The 25,498-nt window shown below is 40.2% G+C and overlaps 2 protein-coding genes across 2 annotated transcripts in view; both read left to right on the forward strand.

The window, feature by feature from the left end:
* Nucleotides 1-25,498, forward strand: part of SCAMP1 (secretory carrier membrane protein 1) — a 319,758-nt gene that overhangs the window by 275,742 nt on the left and 18,518 nt on the right. The window lies entirely within an intron of this gene.
* LOC310633316 (betaine--homocysteine S-methyltransferase 1-like) lies at nt 951-24,620 on the forward strand. The gene is made up of 8 exons (XM_083351018.1): nt 951-1,092; nt 4,941-5,073; nt 6,495-6,613; nt 9,408-9,599; nt 10,616-10,763; nt 12,166-12,348; nt 17,814-18,042; nt 23,258-24,620. The coding sequence occupies exons 1-8, from the start codon at nt 1,057-1,059 to the stop codon at nt 23,442-23,444; spliced, it is 1,227 nt and encodes a 408-aa protein (XP_083207144.1). The 5' UTR covers nt 951-1,056; the 3' UTR covers nt 23,445-24,620.

Below are 25,498 nucleotides of genomic sequence, written 5' to 3' on the forward strand. Positions count from 1 at the left end.
AGGCGGAACCACCCGTCGCAGGCGATAGGCGGATTCAGCCTCTTTGGTGACCCTCTTTTGAGGGAGGAGACCTTGCCTGAACCGTCTCACCCCGCGGCACTCCCGGGTCTCTGTCCAAGTGGTAACATATGGCTAGAGTGACCTTAGGGGCCGAGGAAGAGCGGCTGGTTCGGGAAGCAGAAATGGTGCGGGAATGTTGGGAATCGTCTGATATTTACGCTGATAACGGTACTCACGCGATTAGGTTTGTCATTGGGAGCCCGATTCGTAGGTGACTGGCTGGATTAGAATAATCTTTTAACTTGGCTTTCCATGAAAGTTTAGAGAAACACGGTTGCAGCCAATCAAGACTAACTAAATCTTCAGTCTTTTTTTTATTAATAGGAGCACTGTTTTAATTTCCCATAATGGTACACGTGAGCTGCTTTGTAGGGTACAGAGAAACATAAGAGCGCTAGCGGTGTCTGTATCTCCACCAAAACGTACACACATGCACGCGTGTCGATGTGCGGGGTCAGTGGTGGAAATCACAGCACATTACATCATGGTCCCTCAGTGGAAAAAATGCCTTGCTTGACACGCCTTTTCCCCATCTGGCATCAAGTTTGAAGTATGATTCCCAAGGCCCCTTACATCGTATGGGGACGAGGGGGTGGTAGTCGCGAATGGTGGGAGCTGTGCTCCACACGTTCCAAAAATCTTAGATTTAGGAAAGACTGCCCCAAAACGGCCCTTCCATTTTTGCTTATTCCTTAGATACGCATTCTGGGTATGCCGTGCAAATAAGCGGCTTTTATTCAGTTCTTCGAGAGGGGCGCCTAGCAGTCGCGCTGTGGACGATCTTGGCGGCAGGAGATCAGAAGGAGGGTCCAGAAATGGCCTGGTCGGCAGCGAACCTTCAGGCTTCTCCCAATCCACCCCCCGGCTTCAAATCCGCCCACCTCAGCCTCCAGCCTATAAAATACGAGGTTTGCGGGTTGTGGTTGCCCTGCTTTGTTAGAGGAGAGCTGTGCCCTGGCGGCGGGCGAAAAGTGCGGCCAGCGGGAATAGTTCGACATGGCACCTATTGGAGGAAGCTCTAAAGCAAAGAAGGTAAACAGAAGAAGTGGCCGTTCGGGGCGCATTTCTCTATTCTCTCTTGCAGGAAAGGAAAAGCAAGGAAAGCGCCCCTTTTGGTTGGCGAGGTTGCCTGTTAATAAACACCAAGTACAGTATTCCTCTCCTGAGAGGCCTGTTGGGAGGCTCTTACAAACTTCTTGAAATTTGAAGAGTAGAAGCGGTGGAGAGGAATGGTTTCGGCTGGTAAGAAGAGGAAAGTACGAACCACGAGTTGAGGCAAATTAATGCCAACAAATCTTTTCTCACTTGGCTCTTTTAAGGTTGGATCTGTAGTGTAAAACAACCGGGGAACGTAAACCTTGTTGTGATATTATTCTGATTATTTTTATATTATTTATTCTGTGGTGCACATAACGTTTTCTTGTGTCTGTGTGTGTATAAATTAATGTGGGCTGATTTAATTGATGGCAGAAATAGCTGCCCAATTGTATTTGGAAAAAGAGTTATACACACTTTCCATATTTCTAACTTATGCATCCACAGACAAATATAGACAGTAGTCCCATTCTGGGACAATCAGGATTCCGGATAAAGCTGGTTCAGTCAAGACTGACAGCTGAGTCACAATTTCCATATACTGAAATACAGATTTGTAAATGCAAAAATTGGAATTTTTGTCCTTTTAGAGAGCTTCACCAGGAGACGCAGATATCTAAATAAAAACTAATATTTTTCTATGATGAATAGAACTTACAAAAAGAAAAGTTATATAAGCTATTATCAGAAATGACTCATAATAACTCTTTGTGAAATGAAAAATTTAAATGAAAAATTTAAATTGAAACCTAGGATTATTTGATATAATCAATACAATTTTTTAAATTAATAGTACAAAAAACAAATTTTTGTAACAGTATTGGGAATAATTAGTAAAAATTATGTAACTTGAAAGTTAATAAAACCAGAGGGTTAACAATTAGTATTAATTAAAAGAGATTCTTCATGAGAAATCCTGTTGCTTCACGAGTTTTCCAAGTGATTCTTCGTTCATCAGAATAGTTATATCAAATATATATTAAATATTATGTTATTAATATTAATATTAATTATAATTAATTTATTAATATATATTAAAATTATTTGGTCACTTTTTGATTAATGTATTTCAATGGTGTTAGGATGAGGTCCAATTCATATTGTTTTCATTTGGGAATCAGTTCTATAAGTTTGATCTGATCAAGTAATCTTTTGGAGAAGAAGCTAAAAAGTGTGTGTAGGGGGGGAGAAACATTCAAGAACAAGTAACAGGGCAGCTGTCATACCTTATGAATATGATATAGAGCATGGGTCCCCAACCTGTGGGCCGCAGCCCACTACCAGGCCATGGCCTGCTGGCCACGGCCACAGAATAGGCTGACCAGTGCGTGCACGTATGTGCGCACACTCACTCCCACTTGTGCTAGTGCTGCCACTGCTACAAAAATAGGGTGCCACACGGCAAAAACAGTGCAAGCAAGTGTCACGTGGGCGCTTGCACTGCCCCATTTGCGTTGCACGTGCTTGCGGTCCCGTTTGTGCATGTAAAAAGCTTCCCCCTCCCTTTCCCTCCAGTCCGTCAACTGAGAAAGGTTGGAGACCCCTGATATAGAGGGCTAAATAATCCCAATGGTATTTTGCTGTTCTTTTGAGACTAAATCAGTATAAAACATTTTAGGAAAATATAACTTTGGCCACCTAATGAGAAGGAAGGACTCACTGGAGAAGAGCCTAATGCTGGGAAAGTTTGAGGGCAAGAGAAGGGGACGACAGAGAATGAGGTGGCTGGATGGAGTCACTGAAGCATTAGGTGTGAGCTTAAATGGACTACAGAAGATGGTAGAGGACAGGAAGGCCTAGAGGAACGTTGTCCATGGGGTCACGATGGGTTGGACACGACTTCGCAACTAACAACAACAACTTCAGAAAATAGATCAGATACTTCCCTTACTGAAGCATAGGAAAAGCACCAAGAAGCAATTTCAGCCTACCAGTGATCATGATCATTTTGCTCGTAGATTTTTGTACTCCATTCCTAGCATGAAATCCATTGATATTTTTGACCTGCGTGTACCCGTTCTGATTCAGTATATAGCTTCGGATAAGTTCTTCTGTCTTTTTATATCTGTAGTTAAAACCTGTAAACAAGCCATCTATTCTGGTCTCTTTCTGGCACAAAAGAAACTGTTTCTCCCTTTAGAATGATAATGATTCGCTCACAGGGTAGTAAGTATGTTTGTGCTGGAATGGTTCCTCAAATTCCGATTGGGAAAATTCCAAGAATCTTTATTATAAATATAATACAAGACGTTAACACTTACCAGAGTTCCAGTAATCCTATTAGGCAAAGTTATTTTTTTCTGTACCACCCACTTTCTGATGTTAAGAAGACCATACCACTTTAAACTACCATAGTTGGGATAAACTCTGAAATACATGCTCAGTTGTTTTCAGTCTGATTCCACTTCCTTTTATATCTAATTCCACCCTTACATTTTTGCAGACATGATAAATATTTCTTACAGTCACACTGAATACTACAGCGGTTTTAAGTCCAGAACAAGTTTAAATTCTGACTCTATATGTTGGCTGTTAAACTCTCTAAATATTCTGGAATTGTGCATTGCAAAACGAAGTACAAAGTTTACATTAAAAAGACAATTTTCCTATAGTTCTTTTAGTTTTGGTATAGAGTAGTAATTTACTCTTCCAAAATGCCTTTGAAATAGTACAAACACCATGCTGATAGCAGTTGTTACCCAATAAGTGGCTAAAGCGCAAAAAGAAATTTAAATGGATATGTTGGAAATATATTATTAGATATTTTCTATTTAACAAGCTTGTTCATAAAAATCCTAAATATGTCAGAATATTGAATGCCAATATTTAATAATTATTAGTATCTGATAACCTCTGCTTTGGTTATAATAATCCAAGGGCTGGTTGGAGAGGAATATGAGTTTCTTTAGATTTTTATTCTGCCTTTTCTTTTAATATACAACTCAAAGCAGCCAAGCATAACAACAAGGTGAATTGGGCTGTGACTGGCCGAAAGTCACCTAGTTTGTTTTTCATGCCTAAGGTAGGATTAGAACTCACTGTCTCCTGTTTTCTAGGCATACACCTTAACCACTACACCAAATTGGCTTTCATATATTAGTTATTATATTAATTAATTTGTCTATATAGCAAATGTTTACTATTGTTTGATAACACAGGTAGTCCTTGAGTTGTGACTATACAGGTAATCTTCAAGGTATGACAGGTCATTTAATGACCATTCAAAATTACAACAGACCCTCTCCCTAAAGCTATATATAAAACCCTGTTTCAAAGTTAAGTCTACAAAAGCTACCCGGTCATTTGCCCTTACGTAGAATTCTTAACTTTGCAGAGCTGCAGCAGCATGCCCACCTATCTATTCTCCTCCCACCTGCTGGGTCCCCAAAGCATTGGGCCTGCTTTGCGGCCCCCCCTCTCCGATTCCAAATGGTCCTCTTCCACCCCTCAAAATTAATTGCTTACCTACTGATGATAAGCAAAATTCAGGAGGCTGGGAAGGAACAGGCCACATATTTTGAAACCTGAGCAGATCCTGGACAAACTAACTTCATTGTCAGCAGAGCCAGGTCAGATTACAAAACTCAGGCTTTTTTATCCAGCATGAGGAGGAAACATTTGTGCTTTGTGGAGTAACTCGGCAAAGCAGATTCTTTCTTTTAAAGCCACTTGCTTTGAAAAGTCCATCATAACTTTGAATAGTTGTTAAGCTACCTGTATTTCAGTGCTATCATCAGGTTCACATTCTTTTTTAAGTTTACAGGGATGCATTGTTGTCATTTTAGGGTATTTTAGAACGGCTAGATGCTGGAGAAATTGTGATTGGTGATGGAGGATTTGTCATTGCTCTTGAAAAGAGAGGTTATGTAAAAGCTGGACCTTGGACTCCTGAAGCTACTGTAGAACACCCTGAAGCAGGTAAAGTATATTTATGTATTTATCAAACCAAATATTCTGTATTGGATTGTGACCCAATTATAAACATATTGCTCCAGTCCAGTTAAATTTGTTACAGGTAGTTCTCGACTTACAACAGTTCGTTTAGTGACTGTTCGAAATTACCACAACACTGAAAAAAGTGACTTATGACTATTTTTCATGACCGTTGCAGCATATCCATGGTCACGTTATTTACATTTCGATGCTTGACAACTAACTCATATTTATGATGGTTGCAGCGTGACCATCTTTTGCGACCTTCTGACAAGCAAAGTCAATGGAGAAGCCAGATTCCTTTAATAACCAGGTTACTAATTTAACAACTGCAGCGATTCTGACAAGAAAAGTTGTAAAATGGGACACAACTCAATAAATTTCTCACTTAGCAACAAAAATTCTGGGCTCAGTTGTGGCCATAAATTGAGGACTACCTCTATTACTAAGGTTCCTTATTTCATTTGCTAAAGAATTAACCATATCCAGCTTAACTTCTTTGAGTTATCAATCACAATTAGGTAGACACTGTTGTTCTGTGGGTACTACTGAAAATAGTTCTATCAATATTTCCTGTTCTTATTTATAGCTAACTTTGTGATTATAGTTAAACAAAAAAAAATGGCTTGCGTAACATCCAGCCTATGAGCTTTATGAGCCTACCCAACAGCCTTAGGCAGCGTGCTGGCATTTTTAAAAAATAACCAACCTGCTATTGCCAAACATTGCTGTCACCAGGAAGGATCTGCAGTCGTTGCACGGATTTTCAGTCATTTCTACCCCAAAGATACACTGTCTCACGGACACTGCCAGCTGCATTGCTGGTGCCACCCATCATGCAGCTGATTGGCACACCAGCAAACCTTTGTACTCTGCAATCATTTTTTAAGGTGTTAATCTGGCCCTTTCCTTCTATGAGTTAATGGAGGCTCTATGAAGGCTTTTAATTAGATATTATCTTTTAACCTTGTGCATATAGAAGTTTTTCAGATTGACGTAAATCACATTACTATTTTTTTCAAGCAGGGAAAAGAAAGTTAGAAACATTGTTAGTTCTGTGTTTGCCCAAAATCAAAATCTGCGAAGTGAGCCTAGTGTTCCTCCTAATTTAAATGTCTTGTTTATCTGTGTGGAATAATTTAATAATAATTCATCATGTACCAATTACAATCTGTGATGTGCGGGATTTCTATCAGCTAAAGTACTGTAATAGTTTTTCTAAACAAGTCAATTATGACTTTTTAAACATAGTAACAGAATAATATTGAGTCATTAAAAACATTAAATCAAGATACTTTGGATACAAAACAGGACATAGAATCATAGAGGCAATATGTTTGTTAAAAGATGTTGCTGGTATAGTGCTAACAGCATGTTTAACTTTACTTTGCTTAAATATTTTGTAGTTCGTCAGCTTCATCGAGAATTCCTCAGGGCTGGAGCAAATGTTTTACAAACATTCAGCTTTTATGCCAGTGATGATAAATTAGAGAACAGAGGAAACTATGCAGCTGATAAATTTTCTGTAAGTACTTTCAATCACTTTTTATTAGTAATTTTGACAAGCAAGCAGAGTTTAAAAATTGTGTATCTTGATACTTTTGTGTTGCTATAGTTTAAGTAAAAGTATTCAGGTAGTCTTTGACTTAGGACCACAATTGGAACCAGAACTTTCATCTCGAAGCAATGCAGTTGTTAAATGAATCTCACCCAATTTTACAACCTTTTAGTCATGGTCGTTCAGTGAACCATTGTGGTCATTAAGCAAACCATACAGTTATTAAATGAATCTGGCTTCCTCCACTGACTGCTTGTCGGAAGCCCTCTTTTGAAGGTAACAAATGGCAATCAAATGACCACAAGACACTACAAGTGCTCATAAATGCATGCCACTTGCCAAGCACCCAAATTTTGATCACATCATCATGGGGTTTTAAGTGCAAGGTGCAAAAAACGGCCATCAGAAACCCTTTTCAGCACTTAACTTTGCATGGTTGTTAAACAAATGGTCGTAAGTCAAGGACTACTTGTAGCTTTATTGTTAAATTAATATTTAACAACACTAACATTTAAAAGTTAAACAATACTTAATAGCCTAGATTTTTTTTTTACATTTTCCCAGGTTCAGGAATGCTTTAACATTAACAGTTAAAGTTCCTTAAAAGGACAAATGGTTGGTACAACACTTTCTTTATAATGAGATGAGTCTAGATAAAGTGCTTAATTCTTCTCTACTTGTTTTTTAGGTTGTAACTGTACCAAACATGTAAGACCCTCAAACATACTTGCCTCAAAATCATTTAGATACCATATTATAAACATGTATATACTATCTGGTATGAGTTTTTTGACATGTACTTATTGTTTATTCACTTATTTTTATTTATATGGCCACCGATATCAAACAAATTATTCTGGGCAGCTAACAATAATTAAAAAGCAAAAACTCCAAAATAAATATATGTTCGGCTGCTGAGACAAAAAATAATAGCTATCAAAACAGCTAACACTGCAAACTCCATGGATGGAACATATCCACAACTTCCAGCCCTATAAAGTGTCTTTGCTTCACAGTAGTTGATGTGTCTTCTCCATAGAACTTCCATGGTTATTCCACTCTGGATGCCTGAAAAGAATAGACACCTCTTGCAGAGCTTGTCTTTCTCTTCTTTGGAATATGTTTACTCTGGACAGTATCAATCTTGTGGAAAACCATATCTTCTGTGAGGTTGTATTCCAACTGGTAACTGTTGTGCAGCCTGTAGCTGCTTTCCATCTTACTAATCTCAGGAGTAATACAGCCCACCACATAGGGGGTCTCAGCCTGCCTTGCTTTTCTTACCTCACTGAAAATTTCAAAATAGAGTAGCTAGATTGCTCATTGAGATTTGACAGTGCAAACATTCTCCTGCCAATTTCTTTTGTCGTCTACACTAGTTGCTGATCATTTTCTGGATCTAATTCAGAGTACTGTTTTTGACCTTTAATACCTCAAAGAGCTTAAGGACAGTTTACGTGAAATAATCCCTTGTCCTTTATATATTTACCTAGATTTTAAAAATTGAATAATTTCTCCTCCAGGTGCCCTCACCAAAAGAGGGTACGTTGGGTCTCTTACAAGGGCTTTTTTGTGGTGACCCTCCACTTATGGAACTCCCTCCCCAAAGAGGCTTGACTGGCAGCCACACTAACATTGTCTTGGCCCCCTTTTGTTTTCCAAAGATTTTGAATTGACTGTTAATTATATTTGAATTCATATTGTTAAAGATTTTGAATGAGTGCCTTAAAAAACATAAAATTAAAATGGCCCAAAATTCTTAAGATCTCAAGAAGGAATATGGCTTTTCAGACATGTTCTTTATTTTGTTTTTTAAAATGCTGTCTCCCATTCAAGCAGAAGTTTATTGATCTCTGACGTAGGAGGAACTGATGAAAGGAACGTTCATGGAAATTAGGATATATACTGAGATCCATGTATGTCTGAATCAGGGAAAGGGACCAAATGAGGAACTGTTATGAAGGACTGCCACCCCCTTGCTTCCCCTCATTACCGGTACAGACTGGACAGGGACAGGCAAAGGGCCAAATGTGGCCTGCAGGCCATAAAATGCCCAGGTCTAGTCTGAAGTCATGTCTGGACTCATGCTGATCTGCCACCCTGGGCTCAAACTCCTTATCCCAAAATGGGGTATTACTAGTTACATTAAATTGGTCAGAGTCATCTTCTCTCTTAATAAGGCTTACACAATTTCTGTATCCTTTTGATCAGTTTCTTTTGGTTAGGTGTAATTAATCAAATTGGGCAAAGGTGAAGTTTAAAGGGTAAGCTGTATTTTTCCAATACTGCATATGCTCTGTTTCTGTAGGCTACTGAAAATGGAGATGATCAAAGTGTTGCTCCATTCTCACAGATATATCAAAAGTTTGCCAGTTAACACTCGACAACCATTGTTTGCTTTATGGAATTGCTGACTGATAAAATGCACAATATCTTAACTGTATAATTATGTGACTTTTTATTTTTTTCTTACAATATTATGTATATTATTTAATACTCTGTTTTGAAGAGACCTGAGGACTTAGCTCTTTACCCAGACCTTTGATAAGGATAATTGAAGCCATCTTTTAATCTAGGTTGTTTGTTTGTTTCCACAAGGTTTGTAATTCTGCCTTCTGCTCTTTTTTGTTTCTTGTTTTTAATGCCTTGTTTTCCATGTTTTCAATCACTCGTAAAACTAACAGTCACTGGGAATTGGGCAGCATGCACATTTAAATAATGATAATAAAAAATCAGCACTTCATTCTTTTCATACCATTAGGGCCAGAGAATAAATGAAGCTGCGTGTGATATTGCAAAAGAAGTTGCTCAAGAAGGTGACGCTTTGGTGGCTGGAGGTGTTAGTCAAACACCTTCATACTTAAGCAGCAAGAGTGAAACTGAAGTGAAAGCAATCTTTCGAAAACAGTTGCAAGTTTTTATCAAAAAAGATGTGGATTTCTTGATTGCAGAGGTAAATGTATTCACTGACAATAAATATTGTTTATCTGGGGACGAAGTGTTGCTTTATAATGGAAATATCAATGCTTTGGACCATCAGAATCTATTATTATCTTTATGTTTACTCTTAATGACATAAGGACAGAAGAGGCAAATGGGGTTGCAGTGAAGAAGAGACTTGGCAAAGCTCTATTGCACAAGAAAGCTTTAATTTGTGCAAAGTCTGTGTACATTTCCTAGTTAAATTGTATTCTACCTCAATTGTACTTCAGATTGTACCGTAAGACCTTTCTCGATAATATGATACATACACAGATGCATGAACCCACATATTTACGTGGATATATTTATATTTATATCCTTCCTTTGGCATTGTAACACAGGCCTCAAACTAAAGCATTGAGTCCAAGTGGTTAGGAAGTTCTCACATTGAATTAAAAATAATCACTACGACTAATTCTAAGATTTAAAGTAAGTTACTGTATGGTTAAAGATACCTTTGGTAGTACAGGTAGCCCTTGACTTACAACCATTCATTAGGTGACCGTTTGAAATTACAGCGGCACTGAAAAAAAGTGACATGACCTTTTTACGCTTAAATGACCAATGAAGCATCTCCATGGTCACATGATCAAAATTTGGACATTTGGCAACTTGCTCATATTTATAACCCAGTCGCAGTGTCCCAGCATCCTGTGATCGCCTTTTGTGCCTTTCTGACAAGGAAAGTCAATGGGGAAGCCAGATTCACTTTACAACCATGTTACTAACGTAACAGCTGCAGTAATTCATTTAACACCTGTGGCAAGAAATGTAATATGGGACAAAACTTAACTATCTCGCTTAGTAATGGAAATGTTGGGCCCAACTGTGATCGTAAGTCAAGGATTACTTGTAAATATTTGGAGCTATTGTTTAGAAACAGCCTGGCTTATTTTTACTTTGACATTTATTTTGGCATTTTTTCAATAAAAGCAAACAAATGTTCCTCAACTTGTTTTGTAAATTCTTTTTGTAAATTGTTGACAGTATTTTGAACATGTTGAAGAAGCCATATGGGCAGTTGAAACTTTAAAAGAATCTGGGTTGCCAGTTGCAGTTACTCTGTGCATTGGCCCAGAAGGAGACATGAATGGTATACCACCAGGAGAATGTGCTGTTCAACTAGTTAATGCTGGTAATATTTTTATTATTAATTTTAATTCAAGCTTCATTCTTGGCAATTTCATGGATGTGTCCATACAATTTTATTGGCAATAATATAGAAGTGATACTTTTTCCACTTTCCAGGATAGCCTAGAGCAGGGCTTTTCAACCAGTGGTATGGGTACCACCTGCGGTACATTAGCACCTAGCAGGTGGTTTGCGGCCATCCTAGAAAAATGGTACCAGGGGAGGGGAATGAGCTGAACTGGTGGCAGCACCGCACAAGCCTGAGCGAGAGATGGCTGGAGCTGCAGGGTCGTCAGGGATCAGCGGAAGCACCAGGATCAGCGCTTCTTTGGGCCTGTCAAGGCTCAGTGGAAGCGCCAGGATCAGCGCCAGGCTCCAGCTGGAGCTCGGCGCTGATCCTGGTGCTTCTGAGCCCAGAAGAAGCACCGATCAGCTGGAATGTTGCAGCATCTCCAGGGTCTCGTGATTTACATTCAGATGCTTGGCAACTGATTCATATTTATGATGGTCACAATGTCCCAGGGTCATGTGAAGTGACCAAAACCTGCTACAACCACCCAGCAGACAGGAGGAACAAAAACCAAGCACTCCCCACCCCACCCCCACTCCCAATCTTCAACAGAAATGCTCACAACAATGAAAAACTCAGAGAGGAGGAAGAGTGCCACCGGGCAGGCAGGCAGGTGTCTTGCTCGGCTGTGGCTTGGGGGGCACTTTTTTCAGTGCCATTGTAACTAAAAACAAACACTAAGCGAACTGTTGTAAGTCAAGGAGTACCTGTACTTCATCACTTTTTTCCTTTTTTTTTGGTCATCATGTTTTTGACACCTTGCTAGGTGGTACTCAGATGTTGCCATATCCTAAAAGTGGTACAATGGGTGAAAAAGTTCAAAAGCCCTGGCCTAGAGTTCTGATATTCATATCCAAGATTTAATAAGAGTTAAAGAAAGATATTATGCTTCTATTCCTCATTTTTTTGGCTTTTTTAGTGATTAAAAATTTCCTGCATCTCTTCAGCCTGAGAAGTTGCTAAGTTTCCCTGTTCAGCTTAATATCGTGTTGAAATAATACTTCATGGATATTCACACATGACATAAAATTTATTTTGACCATTATTTCTTTTTCCTTGTATGTTAACATTTGGTAAAGAAGTATCCAGAAATAATTCATAGCAGTAATGTCAAAGTAATTTATTTACTTTGCAGCTCATAAAATACATTGCTGAGTCCTACCATTTTCATCAAGACAAAAATATAACTTCTCATCATTTTTAAGATGATTCCATTTGTGCATCTTTAAAATGCAGTTAGTTTTACAAAATATTAAAAGAAGTGAATGCTGGGCGTTATGTTTAAAAATATTGACCTTGAAAAATATTACTGAAAATGTTGTTTCTTGTTTCTTAGGGGCTTCTATTGTTGGAGTAAATTGCCATTTTGATCCAGCTACTTGTCTAAGAACTATAAAACTCATGAAGGAGGGTTTGGCAGCTGCTAAACTAAAAGCACATCTGATGTCACAGCCACTTGCTTTTCATACCCCTGATTGTGGGAAGCAAGGTTTCATTGATCTACCAGAATTTCCTTTTGGTAAGATTTCACTGCTGTTTTTTTTGGGGGGGAGGGGGGGGTTAGTAGTTATTAAGGTGGGAGAAAAAGAGTGCAAAAACATTAAAATCACCTACATGCTGGGATTAAAACTGCACACATGATTTTAGAGAAGACGTGCTTATGGTTGGTCTGAAATGAAATCTACACTATCTTGCTTAAAATGCAAGTAAATATTGGATAACTTAAACCCAAAATAGGAATTTTTCAAGAGTAAGGTACAAGAGTATATAATTCAGATTACGGTAGATTGTGATGATTTCTTCACAGATACTTTTAACTAGAACAGGCACAGGTACATTAAAATGTGTGTCTTTTTTAAAATAAAACTTGTTATATCCTGAAATGCAAAGTGTAAGCTGAGATCTAGTTATTTTTTATTTTACAAAATATTGTATAATGCAGAAAGTTGCAATCCATATATTCTCTGATTATCCCTTTAAAGGGAGAACAGGCAATTCTGACTGGAAAAATTACTGAATAGGAAAAGTGGAGATGCTATTCACTCAGGGATGTATACTCAGTTGATTTAAACTTTTAGATATTCGCCTTGGCATTATTTGAATTGAAATCCAAAATATTCAAAAGACACCATACTTAGGTAAGCTATTGATTGGGTTAAATGTAATAGGGCAGACTCAAGTTTTTTAAAAATTACTTAAGAGAAATGCTTGAAGAAAATATGGAAACAAAAGATGCTGTGAAATGCAGACTGACTGGAGCACAGTATTTATTTCCTCTAAAAAATAAGAGTAAAGAAGATACATCGGGGGAAACTTTTTAGAATCGGGAAGTGTTTCTTGGTTCTAGGTCTCTAGGGAAAATGAAAAAATTGGAAGCACTGTGATTTAGAACAGAGTTCCCCAATCTTTTTGGCTTTGCAGACTGGCAGTGGTGGTAGGCTGAGAGGATGGTTCCACATGAGCAGCAGGCAAGCATGTGTGTGCATGCAGCTCTGCAAATGTACTACGCGCACATGTGCTTGCCCACTGCTTGCACAAATGGGGATGCATAGGCATGCTTGCCCGCCATTTCTGTGGTCCAGTTCCGAAGGCCGATGGCCCGATAGTGGGCTGCGGCCTGGGGACTCCAGATTTAGATGGTTCCAGTAGATCCCAAATTCAGTGATGTTTTCCTGAATCTCATATTTAAATATTTGATCAAAAAGATACACCCCTCCCCCCAAAAAAATCCAAAGAAGGAAACTAGGTAGGTGAAGGAAGCAAATCTAGGAAGCAAAAACTACAGTTTGTCATAACTTTCTTAAAGGTTTTGACTGTAAAGATTTATTTCTGTTATAGAGGTTGATCCAAGCTAGTTCTGTTTGACAGTATTGGCACTATCGAGCAATTTCTGGTATAGTGCTTTAATTTTCAAGACCTTTGTCTATTCCAACAGACATAAGCAAGATGGTAGTCTACTGAAGGAGTGGGGTTCAGTTTTTATACCATTTTTTATCTTTGGATTTCTCATACTAATCCATAAATATAGAGTAACAGCTATTTCTTGTGAATGCTCTGAAAAAGTTTTTAAAAATACACGATATATCTGTTTTTGGTCTTCCAACCCCTTCCTTGATTCACCTTCCTGAAATATGTTTTTCTTTTAAAATAAAATTTCAGGTGCCATAATTTAAGTGATACTGAGGCTGAGCTCTTTGAAATTTCTCCAGATACCTATTCTGCATTAAAATTGCAAAACTTTTTTCACAACATGTTGTTGTTATTTTGTTAAAAGATCCTGAGAACAAATTACATTGGAGTGGCATGTACCGTATATACTTGAGTATAAGCCGAATTTTTCAGCCCACTTTTTGGGCTGAAAAATTCGACTTCGGCTTATACTCCAGTCAACAAAAAAACTTACCGAGGACTTGTGCGCGGCCGAGGCTTTGGTGCTTCCGGGATCGCGCGCACCTCTCCCAAGCCACCGCCGTCCGAGACCTGCCGAAGTTTGGGGAGTTTGGGGAGGTGCGCGCGCACCTCCCCAAACCTCCCCAAACGTCGGCAGGTCTCCGTTCCTCCGCGCCCTGCCTGCCTGCTTCAGGGCGCGGAGGAACGGAGACCTGCCGACGTTTGGGGAGGTTTGGGCGCCTCCCCAAACCTCCCCAAACGTCGGCAGGTCTCCGTTCCTCCTGCCGACGTTTGGGGAGGTTTGGGCGCCTCCCCAAACCTCCCCAGGTCTCCGTTCCTCCGCGCAGACCTGCCGACGTTTGGGGAGGTTTGGGCGCCTCCCCAAACCTCCCCAGGTCTCCATTCCTCCTGCCGACGTTTGGGGAGGTTTGGGTGCCTCCCCAAACCTCCCCAGGTCTCTGTTCCTCCGCGCAGACCTGCCGACGTTTGGGGAGGTTTGGGCGCCTCCCCAAACCTCCCCAGGTCTCCGTTCCTCCGCGCAGACCTGCCGACGTTTGGGGAGGTTTGGGCGCCTCCCCAAACCTCCCCAAACGTCGGCAGGTCTCCGTTCCTCCTGCCGACGTTTGGGGAGGTTTGGGCACCTCCCCAAACGTCGGCAGGTCTCCGTTCCTCCGCGCAGACCTGCCGACGTTTGGGGAGGTTTGGGCGCCTCCCCAAACCTCCCCAAACGTCGCGCAGACCTGCCGACGTTTGGGGAGGCGCCCAAACCTCCCCAAACGTCGGCAGGTCTGTGCGGAGGAACGGAGACCTGGGGAGGTTTGGGGAGGCGCCCAAACCTCCCCAAACTTCGGCAGGAGGAACGGAGACTTGGGGAGGCGCCCAAACCTCCCCAAACGTCAGCAGGTCTGCGCGGAGGAACGGAGACCTGGGGAGGTTTGGGGAGGTGCCCAAACCTCCCCAAACGTCGGCAGGAGGAACGGAGACCTGCCGACGTTTGGGGAGGTTTGGGGAGGCGCCCAAACCTCCCCAAACGTCGGCAGGTCTGCGCGGAGGAACGGAGACCTGGGGAGGTTTGGGGAGGCGCCCAAACCTCCCCAAACTTCGGCAGGAGGAACGGAGACCTGGGGAGGTTTGGGGAGGTTTGGGCGCCTCCCCAAACCTCCCCAAACGTCGGCAGGTCTGCGCGGAGGAACGGAGACCTGGGGAGGTTTGGGGAGGCGCCCAAACCTCCCCAAACTTCGGCAGGAGGAACGGAGACCTGGGGAGGCGCCCAAACCTCCCCAAACGTCGGCAGGAGGAACGGAGACCTGCCGACGTTTGGGGAGGTTTGGGGAGGCGCCCAAACCTCCCCAAACGTCGGCAGGTCTGCGCGGAGGAACGGAGACCTGGGGAGGTTTGAGGAGGCGCCCAAACCTCCCCAAACTTCGGCAGGAGGAACGGAGACCTGGGGAGGTTTGGGGAGGCGCCCAAACCTCCCCAAACGTCGGCAGGTCTGCGCGGAGGAACGGAGACCTGGGGAGGTTTGGGGAGGCGCCCAAACCTCCCCAAACGTCGGCAGGAGGAACGGAGACCTGCCGACGTTTGGGGAGGTTTGGGGAGGCGCCCAAACCTCCTCAAACGTCGGCAGGTCTGCGCGGAGGAACGGAGACCTGGGGAGGTTTGGGGAGGCGCCCAAACCTCCCCAAACGTCGGCAGGTCTGCGCGGAGGAACGGAGACCTGGGGAGGTTTGGGGAGGTGCCCAAACCTCCCCAAACGTCGGCAGGAGGAACGGAGACCTGGGGAGGTTTGGGGAGGCGCCCAAACCTCCCCAAACGTCGGCAGGAGGAACGGAGACCTGCCGACGTTTGGGGAGGTTTGGGGAGGCGCCCAAACCTCCCCAAACGTCGGCAGGTCTGCGCGGAGGAACGGAGACCTGGGGAGGTTTGAGGAGGCGCCCAAACCTCCCCAAACTTCGGCAGGAGGAACGGAGACCTGGGGAGGTTTGGGGAGGCGCCCAAACCTCCCCAAACGTCGGCAGGTCTGCACGGAGGAACGGAGACCTGGGGAGGTTTGGGGAGGCGCCCAAACCTCCCCAAACGTCGGCAGGAGGAACGGAGACCTGCCGACGTTTGGGGAGGTTTGGGGAGGCGCCCAAACCTCCCCAAACGTCGGCAGGTCTGCGCGGAGGAACGGAGACCTGGGGAGGTTTGGGGAGGCGCCCAAACCTCCCCAAACGTCGGCAGGAGGAACGGGGACCTGCCGACGTTTGGGGAGGCGCCCAAACCTCCCCAAACGTCGGCAGGTCTGCGCGGAGGAACGGAGACCTGCCGACGTTTGGGGAGGTTTGGGGAGGCGCCCAAACCTCCCCAAACGTCGGCAGGTCTGCGCGGAGGAACGGAGACCTGGGGAGGTTTGGGGAGGCGCCCAAACCTCCCCAAACGTCGGCAGGAGGAACGGAGACCTGCCGACGTTTGAGGAGGCGCCCAAACCTCCCCAAACGTCGGCAGGTCTGCGCGGAGGAACGGAGACCTCCCCAAACTTCGGCAGGTCTCCGGACGGCGGCGGCTTGGGAGAGGTGCGCGCGATCCTGGAAGCACCGAAGCCTCGGCCGCGCGCAAGTCCTCGGTAAGCTCCGGGCGGTCACTTGCTTCGCGTCTCCTGAGGGAAGGGGGGGCGACTGGAATGGGCATGTTTCCTCGCCTGCTGGGCGCCGCGATTTGCCCGGGGAACGCGCGGGCCCCGAATGGCAGCGTGGAGTGAGGAAGCGGACAGCCAGGACTTCCCCGAGAGCCGCGGCCACACAGGGTATTCCTGTGTATTCAGGCTTGCAAAATGGCGGATCGAGCCTCTGCTGGCGGCAGAGGCTTGCAGAGCGCGGATCCAGCCTCCGCCGGCAGCGGAGGCTTGCAGAACGGCGGATCGGCTTATACTCGAGTCAACAACTTTTCCCAGTTTTTGGGGGTGAAATTGGGGGTCTCGGCTTATACTCGAGTCGGCTTATACTCAAGTATATATGGTAATTGAAACCTGAGAGCCAATATGTCAAAATGAATGGAACTGAATCTATCAATTGGAAGCAGAGTTTGGAAAGGTTTACATTTGGTCCTATATTTCTGTTTGCTCAGGATGGTAGTAGGGAAAAATGAGGGATTTTACATTGTTTGAATTTTCCCAAGGGCAGAAAGCAGTTGAATTAGCAATTAGCACAACAGTATATTTTGCATATTTTCTTGGGGATGTTGGAACAATCAATAGGGATTGATTGAGAAGAGTAAAAAAATGCTGTTAAATTGGTAAGGGGTGGTGCAGCATCAAACTTGGAGAAACTGAAAGCTGAGTGGGGAAAAATGTCAGTTTGCAAATGGAAGACTACTCCTCCAAGAATGATTTTAAATCATTTTAAGATTAGGTCAAACTTGTGGCAGCAGACTATTCCCAAAGGTGGAGCCCCTCATGCCAATGTCTGGAAATTTTTTAGAAGCTAAAGTAGAGTGAATTGCATAATTACCTAACTTGGTTTGTTCAGGTTAAAAGAAATACCTTGAGGATAATGCTGGATTTTTATCAGCTCTGGACATAATATTAATTGAATTTAAAAATTCATATCATTACAGCTTTGGAGCCAAGAATTTTAACCCGATGGGATGTTCACAAATATGCAAGAGAAGCTTACAATTTAGGGATCAGATATATTGGAGGATGCTGTGGATTTGAACCGTATCATATCAGAGCAATTGCTGAGGAACTGGCCCCAGAAAAGGGTTTTTTACCCTGTGCGTCTGAAAAACATGGTAGCTGGGGGAGCGATTTGAGTATGCATACTAAACCCTGGGTTAGAGCAAGGTAAGTGTACTTTTAATTTTGGTAGTAAAATAATTGATTTAAAATGTAGTTACTACTCAACTTACAACAATTGGGATCAGAAATTCTGTCACTAAATGATGTGGTTAGTGAGTTGCACTCAATTCTACAATCTTTTTTTGCCATGGTTATTAAGTGAATCATTGTGGTTGTTTAGTGAATCACCATTTGGTTTCCCCCACTAACTTCATTTGTCCAAAGTCCCCTGGGAACATCATAAATGGCAGTCAATTGTCTTTGAGACATTGCAACTGTTATAAATACGTTTGCCAAATGCCCAAATTTTGATTACATGACTACAAGGACACTGCGATGGTCATAAGCGCAAAGACTGGTCAAAAGTCACTTTTTTCAGTACCATCTCTGACTTTGAATGGTGTTAAACAAATGGTTGTAAGTTGAGGACTGATTTATTTTAGAAATTTATAGGCTTGGCAGTAATTTAAAAATAACATAATTTCCTAATACAAAATCAAAATTCTGTATGCTGAAAGGTTTAAAAATGAAACTGTGTAGAACAAAGAACAAAACAAAGGAAGAGTATAAAATCAACTACTTGTAAAGTAAAACAGATATACTATTTGAAATAAAGGTCTTTAGCATGCTTCCTTTATTTATAGTTAAAGATGGTGATATTAAATACATTCAGAATATTGACCTCTTAATGTATATGCTGAGTAGTTTCCCTACAGGACAGTTATTTCCATGTAATATGACATTTGAAAACCAATTTACTAGTAGTTCTTTGTTGTTTAAGGGATCCTACCCCTTTCAAAGCATAGGAAAACCTTCAGGTTAATAGAAATAATCCACAGATCTGTAATGATTGGTACTCTTGAAATTTCACTTCAATTAAGTATTGATTTAACTTTTTAGAGTCAAGAATAAGTTTCCTTCAAGTTTCTAGTGTTCAGTGTTTCATTTAAATGGGATTTTAATACATAAACCTCAAAATCAAATATTCAAAATATGTTTTTGGACTGGTAAAATTTAGGACTACTACATTTGAGCTGCAGAAATCCAGGCAGCCAATAGACATTAGCAAATAATTATCTCTCTGCTGCCACACAGTGGTTGCCTGCATTTTTGCAGCTCAGATATTGAAAACCCAAGAGCCAGAACGTACGGTAATCTCTTTGCTGCCATCCAGTTGATAAAACTGAAAGTTTTGAGATCATTTATTCCAGTCATCTGTTCTATCCCAGAATCCATTATTAACAGATGCCTCACAGAAAACTATCCCAGCCTCTGTTTAAATGTTTCTAGCAAAAGAGAGTCCAGTATGTCAAGATCCTGTCTGATCTATTATTGAATCACCTAGAGTTCTTGGAAAGTTGGGCAGCGTATAATTTTAATAATAAAAATAATAACTCTTCCTGTTGAAAAATTATTTGGATGTCCAATTAAAACCTGATTCCTTGTCATGTAAACTACTGTTTTTGCCTTCTGTACCCACATTGAACAAGTCTGGCCCATTTTCTCCATCATGGCCTTTCAAAGACAGCTGAGATGTTTTTGCATAGTCTTTTTTCTCCAGGCTAAACATGCCTCCAAGAGTTTCTGTTCTTCCATTTACTTTATGGGTGCTTTCATCTGGATATGTTTTCGTAAGATGTAATATGCAGAACTAAATACAGCCCTTATTTTGCCATCTTCTCTGCTAGGATCTCATGGGAAACTTCATCAAATGTTTCGCAAAATCAGAGCTCCACTATGTCTATTACATTTCTATGGTCAGCTAAACTGATCACAATAGAAATGAGATTGGGATGGTTTGGCATGATATACAGTTAATCTTTGACTTACAACAGTTCATTTAGTGACATTCAAAGTTACAACAGCACTGAAGAAAGTGACATGACCATTTTTCACAGTTACAACCTTTGTACCATACCTATGATCATATGATCAGAAATCAGATGCTTGGCAACTGACTTGTATTTATGACAGTTGGAGTGTCCTGGTTCATGTGATCCCCTCGTGACAAGTAAAGTCAATTGGGGAGCCAGATTCACTTTATAACTGGGTTACTAACTTATCAATTGCAGTGATTCATTAACAACTGTGGAAAGAAAGATCACAGAATGGGGCAAAACTCACTTAACAAATATCTCACTTAGCAACAGAAATTTTGGGCTCAATTGTCATTGTAAGTTGAGGACTATCTGTATTCTGCCAAGCAATGCATTATTTTCTAAATGCTCACAGATTATTTAATAATGTACAATAATATAAATAAAGATTATGAAGGGAACAAGGCAGGGATGCCCTTTATCCCCATTATTGTTTGTATTGACACTAGAGATACTAACTAGAACTATAAGACAGAATAAGGATATAAAAGATATGAAAGTTAAGAGAGAAGAATATAAGCTACAAGCTTTCGCAGATGATTTAGTATTTATCTTGGAGGAGCCACTAGAGACAGGACCTGTATTAATAGAACAAATAGAAAAATCTGGTGAGGTAGCAGGTTTGAAGATTAATAAAGATAAAACAAAAATGTTAGTGAAAAATATTACTGAAAAACAAAAACAAAAAAAATTGATGGGAAAGTTAGAGATACAGATTGTAAAGAAGGTAAAATATCTGGGGATTCACCTGACAGCAAGATGTACAACAATTAAAGAAGATAACTATTACAAATTGAAAAGAGAAATCGAAGTAGATTTGGATAAATGGAAAAAGGTACAACTATCATTAATGGGCAGGATTGCAATAATCAAAATGAATATATTACCACGATTGTTGTTTTTGTTTTCAACAATACCAATAAGATTGGAAAAGAAATATTTTGAGGGGCTAAATAAAATAATTTTGAAATATATTTGGCAGGGGAAAAAGGCAACGATTAATTTAAAAATGTTACAGGATGCAACACTCAGAGGTGGGTTTAGCTTACCTAATTGGGAATTATATTACCAGGCTGCAGTAATGTCATGGATGAGAGAATTGATTTTACTGAGGAATACTAGATTATTGACATTAGAGGGACATGATTTACAGTTGGGATGGCATTCGTTCATATGGTATGGGAAAAATAGAATACACAGCTATTTCCAAAGACATTATATCAGGAATTCTTTATTGAGGGTTTGGGAGAAAATAAAGAGGAACCATTACTTGAGGATTCCAGATTGGCTCTCAACGATGGAAGCGTTAATACACCCCAATATGCTTAACATGGGAAACATTATAAGATATAAAGACCTACTAACAGATACGGGGAAGCTGAAAACCAAACAATTAGAGGAACAAGGAATAAAGATGGATTGGTACATGAGAACGCAAATACAATCTAGATATGAAAAAGATGCTAAAATAGATGGTTTTAATTTGGGAAGAACAGAGTTAGATGAAATACTTACGGGAACTGAAGAAAAATGGATTTAAAAAATATATACTAGCTACTTATTATATAGGGAATTAGAGGAGGAGCAAGTTAAGGAGTCAATATTAAAATGGTCAAGAAATTTTGGATACACGATTGAATTGGATAGATGGCAGCAATTGTGGGAAAGAAACTATAAACTGACAATGGCGACAGAGTATAAAGAAAATATGTACAAGATGTTCTACAGATGGCATATGTCTCCAGAAAAACTAGCTAAAATGTTTAAGGACAGATCTGTGAAATGTTGGAAATGCCATCAAATACCAGGCTCTTTCTATCATATGTGGTGGATGTGTGCAGAAGCTAAAACCTATTGGAACATAATCAAATCATGGATAGAAAAGATGATACAACAACGTATAGAATTAAGACCAGAAGTATTCCTGTTGGGTATTTTACCAGAGAAATATAGCAAAGAGAACACATATTTGATTATTCATATAACCACTGCAGCTAGGATTGTGTTTGCACAAAACTGGAAGGCACTGAAAGCTCCTCCAGAAGAAGAGGTGATCAGGAAAATAATGGAATGTGCAGAAATGAATAGATTAACAATGATAATTAAATATAACACAGAGTCAGAGTATTATGAAATTTGGAGAAAATTTTATGAGTGGGTGAAAAAGAGAATATGCTTAAAAGACAGCTAACACTAATTTAGATGGAAGAAAAATGAGGAGATACAGATATTATCATACCTAATATAGATATTGAAAATCCAAGGAGAGGAGCTGCTCGGACATCACCCCTGAATTGTATCGGAAGAGGAATGGGAGGGAAGAAAGGATAGGAGAGAAGGAAGAGAGTATAGGAGGGGGAAGGAAGTAGGAAGGTTGGAGGGAAAGAGGAGAAGTGGGGAGAAACGGGAGGGGAACGGTGAGGGAAAGAGGAGAGGAGAGGAAGAAGAGGGAAGTAGGAAAGAAAGGAGAAAGGGAGAAAGAAAGTAGAGAAGAGGAAAGAGAGAGAAGGAAGGTGGATACAGTGAAAGGGGAAATGGACGAGCAGCACCCAAACGTACGTCTATGTATTTATGTATGGCAATATATAATACCTACAGCATTACTGATATAACAAATTTCATTGGTTAGTTTGTGGTATATTAAAGGAACTGCGAAAAATAAATAAATAAATAAAATAATATAAATAATAGTTACTTAGATCCTTTCCCTCCCTTTTCACTCTTTAATCCTATGGCACTAAAGCCATCCTACATAATTTCTCACTGACCAGAAAAAGGGTTCCAGGATGATATTCTCAAGCTTTTTCAAATGTCATGGATGTACTGTACTGGTCCTGAAGACTTAGAATCTCATTTATAGTAGTCAGGTGCGGCCTAACTTTTGTCTCTTCCTCCATGGGATAATTGATCTGCTTAGGCCTATTTCAACACAGTTCCCCTTAAAGCAAAGTAGGAGTTGAGAATTTTTCTCTTTCTTTCCCTTGTCACCTCTTAAGATCTTTTTTTACCAAGCAGTTGGCTTACCCTTTCCTTTTTTTCTTCCTCTTGCTATCAAACTGAGGGGGAAAAAAGTGGTTTTTTTACATCCCTTTTGAGTCTAGGTTATATTTGAACCTTAACTTTTTTGACTTTTTTCTGTAGGTATTAACTACTATTTGGAGCTCTTCCTAGGATATTATGCCTCTTCAAGAGCTCACTGTGCATCTACAATGGTTTTCATGGCTTTTTCTTATTTTTCTTGATTTTTATAATGACTGTTGATAGCTATGACAAAATAGATTATAAATACACCATTTTTCCATTTCCTTATATCCACTAATTGGCTTTGTTTGTTTTGTATTTAGGGCTAGAAAAGAGTACTGGGAGAATATGTTACCTGCTTCAGGTCGACCATATTGTCCCTCACTGTCGAAGCCAGATGATTGGGACGTGACCAAAGGCGATCTGATACAGCAGAAAGAAACAACAACTGAACAACAGCTGAAAGAGCTTTTCAAGAAACAGTCATTCAAATCCAAAACTCTACCTTAAATTAACAGCAATTTAACGGCGATAAAAATTACAATCAATATTAAATGAAGAGATGATACGGGCAAATGTAATTCATAGACAATAAAATATAACTTCAGACATTACTTTTTTTTCCAGCATGGTTATATGCACACAAGAAAGATTCCTCAACTTTGATTGTATTGTAATAATTTTATTAAATAGGATCATCCAATTGAAAGAAAGCAGGTAGACATTCTGTAGCTAAGCTAGTAAAGTGTTTTTAAGCTATGCTGGCTCACTGCAATTGGAAACTGTATAAGGCCAAATAGTGATCTTCTTTCCTTTGTTTCCAGTGTTGCAGTTTTGAGATTTCCATAGAAACATAATACAGTCCTGCAGATTCTCGGTTACTCTAACATACCCGTCCAGTACCCAGCTTTGGCCATTTCCGCCAGGGGTTCAATAGATAAGTCATGCTTGTGGAACCTTCAGCTGTGAAAATTCCATTACATAAAAGGGTTATTTCTTCAACAGTTGCTAGTTCCAGATTTGTGTTTTTAAGTCACATTGCATTGTTACATTTCCTTCCCACAACTAGGGTTTCAAGCTTGTAGGCAAAATATGAATGCATTTTAGATTACATATAATTTAGCTTCATCTGGGTTGCTAATATAATTTCGCGGACGGGGGCTTTTACGTGGAGCAATATTTGGCAAAATACCAAGGTACTAGACCCTTAAAAAAGCAGTTATATTTCGAGTCACATGTTTTCACTCAACCATCCCTGACAGATTAAACATCTGTTGCCCATTCAGAAAGCCAAACAGGAAAACCTGTTCATACAATAATGTTTTTTAAACTTACTTGTTTGCTTTACATTTAGGTGGATTTGGTGCTTTTTTCTCGTTTGGGCAGAGGATTCCTATACTGTATTTTGGGCAAATGTACAAATATGCTTCTTGATTTAGAACATATGTTCCTAAAATTTATAGTTTAAGCAGTTCACTCTTCTGAGACAGACAAATAAAATTAATAAAACAATTTTTTTTGCCAGTTGTGCTCCTTTATTAGCTTTTCTGTGCAAAAATAACAATGTTTATATTTAATTAAACTAAAATAAAATGTGTACTTGCTAATACCATGGTTAACTATTCTGTTAAGGCTTTTATTGAGTAACTCAATTGTAATACAACACTACAGAGAACAATGCTGTAATTCCACAGTTTCTCACGTGGCCTCTTGGAAAATTTAATTGCCCACCCATGATATAAAGTATCAAACTTGCCACATTTGGGTATTTTAATTATAATGTGTCTAGAGTTTTAGAGGTCCCGTCTCTCTCTCTCTCTCTCTCTCTATCTATCTATATATATATATATATATACACACACACACACACATATATATATACACACAATTATTTTATTAAATTATTATATAAAGCTGACATTCTAAAGTCATAAGAAAAAAATCCTCCAAAGTATGGCAGTATCTTTATTAGGCTAAAAGCTAAAAATTGGGTACTGTTTTTCATGTTAATGGAAACAATAAACTTAATAGAGGCAGAGATTGAATTCCAAGAAACCTATTAGCTAAATACAAATATGAATTCTTATTTATAAAATGTCTAATCAACTATGAACCCTAAAATCATTCAATTTAAAAAAAATCCATATATGTGAAGAAGAAAAAAGATAAGTGGGGGAAAAAACCAAGTAAAAAAGGAAAATTAAGAATGAGTTGAAATGCATACCTGTATATGTGTAAGGAAATAATACAGGCATCCTTCAATACCATGCAGAATTATGCATAATACTATATTATAACAAACAATATGGTGCATAAGGAACTCAAATTTACAGGACTGTTATGTTGTAGTACTGGGTGCAAATTGCCTCTAGTACTTTTAGAGGTTGTGGAGAGAGCTAACATTTTGGGTGAGCCAGTGCATTATTGAAACATTGTCAAAGTTTTCAAGATCAAGTAATCTCAGATTTGTTTTTTATCGCATATATTAAAATCACCTTTGGATAGTCAGGAAAATATATAAAATTCAGAATGTAATATCTTGGATAGAGAGATAATCCTTGGAT

The sequence above is a fragment of the Vipera ursinii genome, assembly GCF_947247035.1.
Source record: "Vipera ursinii genome assembly, chromosome: 2".
Taxonomy (NCBI): Eukaryota; Metazoa; Chordata; class Lepidosauria; order Squamata; family Viperidae; genus Vipera; species Vipera ursinii.

Coding starts and splice junctions, on each gene's coding strand:
- LOC310633316 (XM_083351018.1), top strand. CDS start 1,057: ATGGCACCTATTGGAGGAAGCTCTAAAGCAAAGAAG. Junction 5,074..6,494: donor TGTAGAACACCCTGAAGCAG/GTAAAGTATATT, acceptor AATATTTTGTAG/TTCGTCAGCTTCATCGAGAA. Junction 12,349..17,813: donor TCTACCAGAATTTCCTTTTG/GTAAGATTTCAC, acceptor ATATCATTACAG/CTTTGGAGCCAAGAATTTTA.